At 46.6% G+C, this 13071-nt stretch overlaps 1 protein-coding gene across 1 annotated transcript; it reads left to right on the top strand.

Annotated features, from left to right (window-relative positions):
• Window positions 1–1404: 1404 nt before the first annotated feature.
• On the top strand, window positions 1405–12173 carry LOC121569961 (peptidase inhibitor 15-A-like). The gene is made up of 6 exons (XM_041881327.2): window positions 1405–1534; window positions 1829–2148; window positions 5764–5882; window positions 9970–10102; window positions 10309–10424; window positions 11688–12173. The coding sequence occupies exons 2-6, from the start codon at window positions 1882–1884 to the stop codon at window positions 11821–11823; spliced, it is 771 nt and encodes a 256-aa protein (XP_041737261.1). The 5' UTR covers window positions 1405–1534; window positions 1829–1881; the 3' UTR covers window positions 11824–12173.
• The last annotated feature ends 898 nt before the right edge of the window (window positions 12174–13071 follow it).

Genomic DNA, 13071 nt, shown 5'->3' with positions numbered 1-13071 from the left:
GAAGGGTTTGGTTAACTTGGCTGCCATCCGTCGGCTCTCTGGCTCAGAGCTCCTGTGGACCCAAACACCGAACAAGTGTAATATTTACAGTATTATAATGAATACGACAAAGAAAACCAATAAGAGAAAGGGATCCGGCCCTCACCCCAGCCAGACCAGAAACCTGTTGGATCCTCGTGTTTATGCTCTTATGTTCTGACCACTTGATGGGTTCAGTCGTGCAAGGTGCAACATGGGTGGAATAAGGACCATCTTCTTTATAGCATAGCGATCCTCGCTATATGAGCCATGTTACAATTCCCACCAAGTGGGTTAACCCTATTGGCACAATGCTGTTTTGCCTTTCACGCCAGAAATCCTTTAGGGTGAAATGTCAGGCTATAGACATCAACACTAGTGCAACCTTTAACGATGGAATTTAGCATTCCACGTGAATGTGACTAATAATTAATCTTATAAAACATGTTGCTCCTTGGCCCCTTTCTGGCCCTTCAAACGATGTTGGTTCACCACCAATAAAACCTGTCACACCTAAGAGCAAGCTTTAATCATCAATGCTCTATAACATTGTTATTACACTCATACAACATAACGTTGCATTCATCACATTTCTTCATGCAAAGGTCCCGTGTGGCTCAGTTGGTAGACTCATACATCTACATGTTAGTCATTTAGCAGACGCTCTTATCCAGAGCGACTTACAGTTAAGTGAGTGCATACATTATTTATATATTTTTTATTTTTTTTCATACTGCCCCCCCCCGTGGGAATCTAACCCACAAACGCCATGCTCTACCAACTGAGCTACATCCCTGCCGGCCGTTCCTTCCCCTACCCTGGACGACGCTGGGCCAATTGTGCGTCATACAACATAACTTTGCATTCATCACACTTCTTCACGCAAAGGTCCCGTGTGGCTCAGTTGGTATTGCAAAGGCGCTCGCAACGCCGAGGTTGGGGGTTCGATTCCCACGGAGGACCAGTACGAAAACGAATGCGCTCATTGCTTACTGTAAGTCGCTCTGGATAAGAGTGTCTGCTAAAAATGAAAGTTTATATGTTACCTTAGCCAATCCCTCAGAAAAGTGCCTGATGACCATAATAACCCATCCTCCCGCCGACCAGTATTGCAGGATTATGTGGCTTCCTTATCATAAATGTTATTTTTCACTTTGTCCAGCTGGGTAAACGTAAAGCAGATGTTTGTGGTGAAGTGAAGCAAGCTCTCTCTGCCAGGAAGGGGATAAAACATAACATGACGTCTCTCTCCAAATGATGTTTTGTTTCAGGTGAAAGGGAGGGACTCCGTCAGCACACCTTCGGACGGGCGTACTTCCTGCATCGACCGCTGTGGTATATAAACCCGGCGCGCAGAACGGCAGCCAAAGTCCTCCTATAGTTTGACTGGTCGAGGTTACTGCTGGGATTGAGCGTCGTCTCTCTCTCTCTCTCTCTCCTGTCTACTATTCTAACTGGAACTTTGGAAGAGTGTCGCCTGGCAACGCAGGTACAAGATACAGCTCCAAAGTAGAAGGTAGGACCTTTCCAAGATTCCAGGGATTTTATTTACTCTGTTGCCACCGACATTTTTCTACTGAATGGGTCTTTGAAATTGTTGGGAATCTTTGCAGTTTTTTTAGACATTTTCACTATTTGGAATTTCACAATATCTTAGGTTACATACTTGCAGATTTGCATTGGATGAAAAGAACAATCTGATGTTATTCAATTTTACGCGTGGCACATTTTAAATCTTTGCACATTCTAGTTGGCATACCGAAAACATAGACTTCTCTAATGACTCTTCTTTTTTTTGCTTTCATTTCAGATTAAATCCAGACTCGCAATACAGACTGTGAGAATACTTAAAAAGAAGCGAACATGAATGCTCCGCACTTTCTGCTGCTGTGTATATCTTGCGGAGCAAGTGTATTGGCAGCCAACTCTCCCACCGTGTCCTCGACGCTGCCAGCCACCAATTTCACCGATCTTGGCTCAGCGTTCAGCTATGGAGAAGCAGACAGCGAGAATATTCCTCTGACCAGGAGGAAGCGTTATATTTCCCAAAACGACATGCTTGCCATTCTCGATTACCACAATAAAGTAAGGGGGAAGGTTTTCCCTCCGGCGTCCAATATGGAGTACATGGTAAGTGATTTATCTTCAACTTTATCAATCCCATTGCTCGTTGATTAATGATGAATGATCATTCTGCTTCCCTGCCTTCTCTTGCTCTTGTGATTGGGTATGTTGACATTGACGTGTATGTATTGATAATTCACCTATTGGTAACATCAATGGTAAAGGTTATTATAAACTACAGCTTTACCTTTAGGCCTACTTGAGTAGTTGCTCAATTCATTGATAAATGATAAATGTATGTTGCTTAGTGAAAGAAGCTGTCAGTCATGGTGACTGGTGATGGTAGGTTGATGATTGACGTGAGTGCATGTGTCCCAAATTGCACTGATTCCCTACTTAGTGCACTACTTTTGTCCGGGGCCCATATATAGGAAATAGGGGGCCCATTTGGGACACGGACGGTGTGTAGTTCAGAGCAGGATGTTCAGTGACAGACGTCTCCTCTGGCCCTCTCTGGCCCTCTCTGGCCCTCTCTGGCCCTCTCTGGCCCTCTCTGGCCCTCTCTGGCCCCCTCTGGCCCCCTCTGGCCCTCTCTGGCCCTCTCTGGCCCTCTCTGGCCCTCTCTGGCCCTGACCCAGCTGGGCCCTCTCTGGCCCTCTCTGGCCCCCTCTGGCCCTCTCTGGCCCTCTCTGGCCCTCTCTGGCCCTCTCTGGCCCTCTCTGGCCCCCTCTGGCCCCCTCTGGCCCTCTCTGGCCCTCTCTGGCCCTCTCTGGCCCTGACCCAGCTGGGCCCTCTCTGGCCCTCTCTGGCCCCCTCTGGCCCCCTCTGGCCCCCTCTGGCCCTCTCTGGCCCTGACCCAGCTGGGCCCTCTCTGGCCCTCTCTGGCCCCCTCTGGCCCCCTCTGGCCCTCTCTGGCCCTCTCTGGCCCTCTCTGGCCCTGACCCAGCTGGGCCCTCTCTGGCCCTCTCTGGCCCCCTCTGGCCCCCTCTGGCCCCCTCTGGCCCTCTCTGGCCCCCTCTGGCCCTCTCTGGCCCTCTCTGGCCCCCTCTGGCCCTCCTCTGGCCCCCTCTGGCCCTCTCTGGCCCTGACCCAGCTGGGCCCTCTCTGGCCCCCCTCTGGCCCCCCTCTGGCCCCCCTCTGGCCCTCTCTGGCCCCCCTCTGGCCCTCTCTGGCCCTCTCTGGCCCCCTCTGGCCCTCTCTGGCCCTCTCTGGCCCCCTCTGGCCCTCCTCTGGCCCCCTCTGGCCCTCTCTGGCCCCCTCTGGCCCTCCTCTGGCCCCCTCTGGCCCTCCTCTGGCCCCCTCTGGCCCCCTCTGGCCCTCTCTGGCCCTCTCTGGCCCTCCTCTGGCCCTCTCTGGCCCTCTCTGGCCCTCTCTGGCCCCCTCTGGCCCCCTCTGGCCCTCTCTGGCCCTATCTGGCCCTCTCTGGCCCTCTCTGGCCCTCTCTGGCCCTCTCTGGCCCTGACCCAACTGTTGAGCACATTTCACAGTCCAGGACCACCTAGAGCCTCGCCTGGGAGAGCCAGAGGGGAAACGTAGAGAGCTCAAGTGCCCTTCAGTTATAGAAGCTAGTTAGCTACCTCATGAAGACTACACTAATGTTTATGTCCTTAATTAAATACAACGGGGCCCTGGTCAAAAGTTAGTGCACTACATAGGGAATAGGGTTCCATTTGGGATCCAAGTGTCCACGTGGTGGTGTAATGGGTTTGGTTGGAGTAGTTAACGAATGAATGATGAATGGGGTTTGGACACACGGTAGCCGGTTGCATTTCATGGACAATGTCCAGTTTAGAGGCTAGGATTCTGTCTTTAAAGTGGATGGTGGTTGTTATGAGAATAGGTTATATTTGTATTGCACCAGAGGCCTGCTGTAAAAGACTCTAGATACGATAAAACCAACTGTTGGCAGTGTATCGCTCTGAACAGGCCAGTTGCAGAGCCATCAAAGTAACGATGATGGAATCACGGAGCGGAAGTGTCTTTCCATTCTTTAACAAAACATTCTGAATTCGAACCGAGAGAGAGAGAGAGAGAGAGAGAGAGAGAGAGAGAGAGAGAGAGAGAGAGAGAGAGAGAGAGAGAGAGAGAGAGAGAGAGAGAGAGAGAGAGAGAGAGAGAGAGAGAGAGAGAGAGAGAGAGAGAGAGAGAGAGAGAGAGAGAGAGAGAGAGAGAGAGAGAGAGAGAGAGAGAGAGAGAGAGAGAGAGAGAGAGAGAGAGAGAGAGAGAGAGAGAGACAGAGAAGGATTGAGAGTGAGAGAGAGAGAAAAAAAAGCCTGCTGCTATCCAGGAGTCTGTCTCTCGTCCCAACCGTGATCCAATTCTTCTTCGGCTCTGTGTTCCGTTCCAGCACGACTGTTGACTAACCGAAGATACCGCGTTACATTGTTGCGATGGAGTAGTGGGAACACAGCAGAACAGTCTCACGTAAATGAAACATCGTAAGAGACTAATGCAGAGATACCTAGCTGGAAGAGCAATTTGTTTTTCTAAGAAGCCTCAAGGCGGCTTAGTTTACTTAGAAACCTTTTCTCACCCCTGAAAACAGAGAGGTAAACACGCCACACGGCTGCTCATGCTCCCAGGTGATTTATTAGAACAACGTTTCAACCCTTAGGTCTTCATCAGGCCAACCTTTTCTCAGGGCCTTAATATATGTGAATGTAGAGTATAGACAGGCTTTAGTATGGGAACAGGGAGTATAGACAGGCTTTAGGATGGGAACAGGGAGTATAGACAGGCTTTAGTATGGGAACAGGGAGTATAGACAGGCTTTAGGATGGGAACAGGGAGTATAGACAGGCTTTAGTATGGGAACAGGGAGTATAGACAGGCTTTAGTATGGGAACATGGAGTATAGACAGGCTTTAGTATGGGAACATGGAGTATAGACAGGCTTTAGGATGGGAACAGGGAGTATAGACAGGCTTTAGTATGGGAACAGGGAGTATAGACAGGCTTTAGGATGGGAACAGGGAGTATAGACAGGCTTTAGTATGGGAACATGGATTATAGACAAGCTTTAGTATGGGAACAGGGAGTATAGACAGGCTTTAGTATGGGAACATGGATTATAGACAAGCTTTAGTATGGGAACAGGGAGTATAGACACTTTACTATGGGAACAGGGAGTATAGACAGGCTTTAGTATGGGAACAGGGAGTATAGACAGGCTTTAGTATGGGAACAGGGAGTATAGACAGGCTTTAGTATGGGAACAGGGAGTATAGACACTTTACTATGGGAACAGGGAGTATAGACAGGCTTTAGTATGGGAACATGGAGTATAGACAGGCTTTAGTATGGGAACAGGGAGTATAGACAGGCTTTAGTATGGGAACAGGGAGTATAGACAGGCTTTAGTATGGGAACAGGGAGTATAGACAGGCTTTAGGATGGGAACAGGGAGTATAGACAGGCTTTAGGATGGGAACAGGGAGTATAGACAGGCTTTAGTATGGGAACAGGGAGTATAGACAGGCTTTAGTATGGGAACAGGGAGTATAGACAGGCTTTAGGATGGGAACAGGGAGTATAGACAAGGCTTTATGAGTATAGTTGTCTTATTTTAGTCATGTCTACAGTTCAGTCCATGTTACTCATGATTCTCATGTTTCTCGTGTTCCCTGTGTGTGTGTGTGTGTGTGTGTGTGTGTGTGTGTGTGTTTCTACGTATGTGTGTAGACGTGGGACGAGACCCTGGCTAAGTCAGCGGAGGACTGGGCTCATGCGTGTCTGTGGGAGCACGGCCCTCGCCACCTCCTCAGGTTCCTGGGCCAGAACCTCTCTGTCAGGACCGGACGGTGAGTCACCTCTGAACTCTGACCTCTGACCCTTCACTGTTGACCCTAGGTGCTGACCCCAAGTCAGTTTGGTGTTCCACCCTCTAAATGATAAAGTTCAGGATGTGGGGGAGGGGAAACTGATCCTGGATCTCTTCCTCCAATGGCTACTATCAGTCATGACCCTGACATGTTTCCCATATGGCGCCCTATTCCCTATTTAGTGCACTACTTCTGACCAAGGCTCTATGGGGGCTATATAGGAAATAGGGTGCTATTTGGGATGCACTTCATCTCTCTAACCTTAAATGAATTAGCTGCGACCCGCCAGTATAGGCCCTGATCCTGACTGACTGAGTGACCCAACATTAAGGAAACATGGCCTTAGAGTGACCCAACATTAGAGAAACATTGCCTTAGTCCACGACTCAGATCTTGAGACCAATTACAAATATCACTTTCCGTATTTCCTTGTTCTCGGTACTAATCTGAGTGTCAAATCAAATCAAATGTTATTTGTCACATGCTTCGTAAACAACAGTTGTAGACTAATAGTGAGATGCTTACTGACGAGCCCTTACCCACAATGCAGAGAGAAAGACAATAGACAAATAATAACACAAGGAATAAATCCACAATGAGTAACGATAACTTGGCTATGTAGACGGGGTACCAGTACCGAGTCCATGTGCAGAGGTACCAGGTAAATGAGGTAGATATGTACATATACTGTAGGTAGGGGTAAAGTGACTAGACAACAGGATAGATAATAGACAGTAGCAGCAGTATACTGTAGGTAGGGGTAAAGTGACTAGGCAACAGGATAGATAATAGACAGTAGCAGCAGTATACTGTAGGTAGGGGTAAAGTGACTAGGCAACAGGATAGATAATAGACAGTAGCAGCAGTATACTGTAGGTAGGGGTAAAGTGACTAGACAACAGGATAGATAATAGACAGTAGCAGCAGTATACTGTAGGTAGGGGGTAAAGTGACTAGGCAACAGGATAGATAATAGACAGTAGCAGCAGTATACTGTAGGTAGGGGGTAAAGTGACTAGACAACAGGATAGATAATAGACAGTAGCAGCAGTATACTGTAGGTAGGGGTAAAGTGACTAGACAACAGGATAGATAATAGACAGTAGCAGCAGTATACTGTAGGTAGGGGTAAAGTGACTAGACAACAGGATAGATAATAGACAGTAGCAGCAGTATACTGTAGGTAGGGGTAAAGTGACTAGACAACAGGATAGATAATAGACAGTAGCAGCAGTATACTGTAGGTAGGGGTAAAGTAACTAGACAACAGGATAGATAATAGACAGTAGCAGCAGTATACTGTAGGTAGGGGTAAAGTGACTAGACAACAGGATAGATAATAGACAGTAGCAGCAGTATACTGTAGGTAGGGGTAAAGTGACTAGACAACAGGATAGATAATAGACAGTAGCAGCAGTATACTGTAGGTAGAGGTAAAGTGACTAGGCAACAGGATAGATAATAGACAGTAGCAGCAGTATACTGTAGGTAGGGGTAAAGTGACTAGGCAACAGGATAGATAATAGACAGTAGCAGCAGTATACTGTAGGTAGGGGTAAAGTGACTAGACAACAGGATAGATAATAGACAGTAGCAGCAGTATACTGTAGGTAGGGGTAAAGTGACTAGACAACAGGATATATAATAGACAGTAGCAGCAGAATACTGTAGGTAGGGGTAAAGTGACTAGACAACAGGATAGATAATAGACAGTAGCAGCAGTATACTGTAGGTAGGGGTAAAGGGACTAGACAACAGGATAGATAATAGACAGTAGCAGCAGTATACTGTAGGTAGGGGTAAAGTGACTAGACAACAGGATAGATAATAGACAGTAGCAGCAGTATACTGTAGGTAGGGGTAAAGTGACTAGACAACAGGATAGATAATAGACAGTAGCAGCAGTATACTGTAGGTAGGGGTAAAGTGACTCGTATTATATTATATAATATTAAACGCAACACGCAACAATTCCAAAGATTTTACTGAGTTACAGTTAATATAAGGAAATCAGTCAATTGAAATAAATTAATTGTGCCCTAAGCTATGAATTTCACATGAATGGGAAAACAGATATGCATCTGTTGGTCACAGATACATTAAAAAAAAGGTGGGCGCGTGGATCAGAAAACCAGTCAGTATCTGGTGTGACCATTCACCTCATGCAGCACGACACATCTCCTTCGCATAGAGTTGATCAGGCTGTTGATTGTGGCCTGTGGAAAGTTCTCCCACTCTTTTTCAATGTCTGTGTGCGAAGTTGCTGGATATTGGTGGGAACTGGAACATGTTGTCGTAATCATCAATCCAGAGCATCCCAAACATGCTCAATGGATGACATGTCTGGTGAGTATGCAGGCCATGGAAGAACTGAGAAATGTTCAGCTTCCAGGAATTGTGTACAGATCCTTGGGACATGGGGCCGTGCATTATCATGTTGAAACATGAGGTGATGGCGGCGGATGAATGGCACGACAATGGACCTCAGGATCTCGTCACGGTATCTCTGCGCATTCAAATTGCCATTGATTAAATGCAATTGTGTTCGTTGTCCGTAGCTTATGCCTGCCCATACCATAACCCCACCGCCACCATGGGGCACTCTGTTCGCCATACACGCGGTCTGTGGTTGTGAGGCCGGTTGGATGTACTGTCAAATTCTCTAAAACGAAGTTGGAGGAGGCTTATGGTAGAGAAATTAACATTCAATTCTCTAACAGCTCTGGTGGACATTCCTGCAGTCAGGATGCCAATTGTACGCTTCCTCAAAACATTTGTGGCATTGTGTTGTGTGGCAAAACTGCACATTTTAGATTGGCCTTTTATTGTCCCCAGCACAAGGCGCTTAAAGAAGCTTAATCAGCTTCTTGATATGCCACACCTGTCAGGTGGATGGATTATCTTGACAAAGGAGAAATGCTCACTAACAGGGATGTAAACAAATTTGTGCACAACATTTCTGGGATCTTTTATTTCAGCTCATGAAACATGGGAACAATACTTTACATGTTGCGTTTATATTTTTGTTCAGTGTATTTAACTAACTATTTAGCAGTCTTATGGCTTGGGGGTAGAAGCTGTTCAGGGTCCTGCTGGTTCCAGACTTGGTGCATTGGTACCACTTGCCGTGTGGTAGCAGAGAGAACAGTCTATGACTTGGTGGCAGGAGTCTTTGACAATTTTTAGGGCCTTCCTCTGACACCGCCTGGTATAGAGGTCCTGGATGGCAGGGAGCTCGGTACCAGTGATGTACTGGGTTGTACGCACATTCGGATGCAAAGCAATTGTTATACCAGGCGGTGATCAATATGCTCTCAATGGTGCAGCTGTAGATCTTCTTGAGGATCTAATGCCAAATCTTGAGGCGTTGTCGTGCCCTCTTCATGACTGTGTCGGTGTGTGCGGACCGTGTTAACTACTTAGTGATGTGGACACAGAGGTCACTGACCTCCTCCCTATAGGCTGTCTTATCGTCGTCGGTGACCAGGCCTACCACCGTTGTGTTGCCAGGTAAACTTTATGATGGTGTTGGAGCTGTGCGCGGTCATGCAGTCGTGGGGGAACAAGGATTACAGGAGGGGACTGAGCATGCACCCCTGAGGGGCCCCCCGTGTTGAGGATCAGCTTGGCGGATGTGTTGTTGCCCTACCCTCACCACCTGGGGGCGGCCAGTCAGGAAGTCCAGGATCCAGTTGTCTGTCTGTCTGTGTCCTCAATACTAATCTGTTTGTCTGTCTGTGTGTCTCACTTGGTAGAGCATGGCACTTGCAATGCGAGGGTTGTGGGTTCGATTCCCACGGGGGACCAGTACGAAAATGTATGCACTCACTACTGTAAACCACTCTGGATAAGAGCGTCTGATAAATTACTGAAATGTAAATGTCTGTCTGTCTCTGTCCTCAATTCTAGTGTCTGTCCTCAGTACTAATCTGAGTCTCTGTCCTCAATGCTAATCTGTCTGTCTCTGTCCTCAGTACTAGTCTCTGTCCTCAGTACTAATCTGTCTGTCTCTGTCCTCAGTACTAGTGTCTGTCCTCAGTACTAATCGGTCTGTCTCTGTCCTCAGCTACCGCTCTATTCTCCAGTTAGTGAAGCCCTGGCATGATGAAGTGAAGGACTATGTGTTCCCTTACCCCCGGGACTGCAACCCCAGGTGCCCCCTGAAGTGCAATGGACCCATGTGTACACATTATACACAGGTAAGAAGACAGTCAAGGAAAAGTCATATTTTGTATGGGCAGAATAACTTAATTTGAGATTCACATGATTAACTTGAACTGTATCTGCAAATCTCCCATTGACATCAATGCTTGATTCGAAAGTTCAATTTGAACCTGTCATTTGAATGATAGTATATGGATGATCTTTGCATAATGATGATCCCTACTGTCTCTCTACTTTACAGATGGTTTGGGCCACAACAAACAAAGTTGGCTGTGCTGTACACGCGTGCCACAATATGAACATATGGGGGAACGTGTGGAAACGGGCAACATACTTAGTGTGCAACTATTCATCCAAGTAAGTAGACAGTAATAATATGCTAATTTGAACCTAAACCCCTTTGATATTTCAGGAAGTAGGAATACAGTATCTTTGAGAAAGGTCTTAGTTTTTTTCACATCAACTTCTATGCTGTTGTCCTATTACCAACGGCGTACTGCACCTTAGTTCTGAGCATGCCAGTACTCAACCTGCTGTTGTCATAGTACCAACGGCGTACTGCACCTTAGTTCTGAGCATGCCAGTACTCAACCTGCTGTTGTCCTATTACCAACGGCGTACTGCACCTTAGTTCTGAGCATGCCAGTACTCAACCTGCTGTTGTCCTATTACCAACGGAGTACTGCACCTTAGTTCTGAGCATGCCAGTACTCAACCTGCTGTTGTCCTAGTACCAACGGCGTACAGCACCTTAGTTCTGAGCATGCCAGTACTCAACCTGCTGTTGTCATAGTACCAACGGCGTACTGCACCTTAGTTCTGAGCATGCCAGTACTCAACCTGCTGTTGTCCTATTACCAACGGCGTACTGCACCTTAGTTCTGAGCATGCCAGTACTCAACCTGCTGTTGTCATAGTACCAACGGCGTACTGCACCTTAGTTCTGAGCATGCCAGTACTCAACCTGCTGTTGTCATAGTACCAACGGCGTACTGCACCTTAGTTCTGAGCATGCCAGTACTCAACCTGCTGTTGTCATAGTACGGTTAATCTCCGTCCCATTGGAGCTTTAGCTCTAGCACAAGGCTGTGAACGTACAGGTAGCAGCCACATTCCAAACGCTCCAGAACCTCACAGAATTCCAATTCTCAATTACGGAATCAAAGGCCCGCCGTTTCATGACCGTCGGTACTTGTGACTGACTTGTGACCCAGCCCTGATCATCTCATAATTCATCCGGCACGCTGCCGACCTGTTTTAACTCGGCGTTCCACACTGAAGAACATATGTTGGTGACTAAGGACACGTGCAGCTGTGTTTTATAAAAGCCTGTCAATCAACAGAAGCATTTTTCCTCCACAGGGACCACTGTGGCCACTATCAATGTTGCCACTCACAGTCTTACTTGAAATTAAGCAAATGAAGTCACCCACAATATGTGACAAATTATACCGTTATCGCTCTGGCTAGCTTATACGTTCCCTAACTACATTCCCTATACACTAGTTATATACGCTAGTTATATAGTTTATATGCTATCTTATACCTGAATCAAGACCACTCTGTGCCAGTATTAACTCTGTGTCTGTCTGTCTGTCTGTCTGTCTTGTGTTTTTCCAGGGGGAACTGGATCGGAGAGGCCCCCTACAAAGTAGGCGTCCCGTGCTCTGCCTGTCCCCCTAGCTACGGAGGCTCCTGTTCCAACAACATGTGCTTCCCAGCCCTCAACACAAACTATCTGCAATGGTTCAAATAGAGCCAGGGGTCCCTGTCCAGACTAAGGCTGTGTCCCAAATTGTACCCTATTCCCAATTGGCTAACAGCCTGACCCCCGACCCCAACACAGAGACTTTTCCCCCCTGAAGGATTTGCACAACACGCTTATTTAAGATGCAATACATTATATTAACGTGTACATAGAATTCATGTGTTTTTTTTTTAAATGTTGTTACCAGAAGTGTTTTTTTATTTTTATGATTATCATATGATGAATTGGATTGATTGATTGATTGATTGATTGATAGGAAGATCATTTATCTTGTGAAGTATGTTTCCTAACAGAAATGGTGCAGATACTTTTTCAGTATTAAAGTATTATGGGTTTAACATTGGCCATGTACGCATAGAAAGTGGATACGCATGGATGTGCCTCACAATGGTCAAATGTAACTGGAGACAACTTGTAATTTAGTAATTTTTGGATACATGTTATTGACATTGCAGCGCTACGGTAGCAAGCAAAAATAGTTTTAAAGTGATTGTTAACTGACTGTAAAAAAAAATGTCTGCTTAGCTAATCATCTTGGCTAACTGTGGAGATAAATAATTAACTTAATGTACCATTAATTAGCGCTCGACTCAATCTGTAACACTGAAGAGGTGTGCTACAGCGCAATAGAAATTGAAAGGCAATGTTGCCGCGTTAGCGGAGACTGCATTCATGGTAAACACTGCAAATGTCGGCTCAATCGGAAATTACCTTTTAAATTTCAATCGCGCAGTAACGCTGAACTTTAGTGATACAGATTGAATCGAGCCCTTAGCCACCGCAAATGTCTTTGCTAGCAAATGCAACACTGTGTCCTAAACTGCAAGGTGTCTCCAGCGATGTTTCATTATTATTATTTTTTTAAAAGTATTTCATAGGGTGCTGCGTTATAACGCACCTTGTAATGAATCCCAGCCTGTGTCAATTGGGCTGAAGGCATTACACAGGAACATGGTCTCGGGCCTCAGACCTCAACTAACATGAAGCACCCAAACACTACGCTACCAAACCACATAGGAACTGAAGCTAACCCAACCACTACGCTACCAAACCACATAGGAACTGAAGCTAACCCAACCACTACGCTACCAAACCACATAGGAACTGAAGCTAACCCAACCACTACGCTACCAAACCACATAGGAACTGAAGCTAACCCATCCACTACGCTACCAAACCACATAGGAACTGAAGCTAACCCAACCACTACGCTACCAAACCACATAGGAACTGAAG

Source organism: Coregonus clupeaformis, chromosome 7 (genome assembly GCF_020615455.1).
Source record: "Coregonus clupeaformis isolate EN_2021a chromosome 7, ASM2061545v1, whole genome shotgun sequence".
NCBI classification, from domain to species: Eukaryota; Metazoa; Chordata; class Actinopteri; order Salmoniformes; family Salmonidae; genus Coregonus; species Coregonus clupeaformis.
The sequence above is the reverse complement of the archived record's forward strand: the minus strand, read 5'-3'. Positions and strand labels throughout refer to the sequence as shown.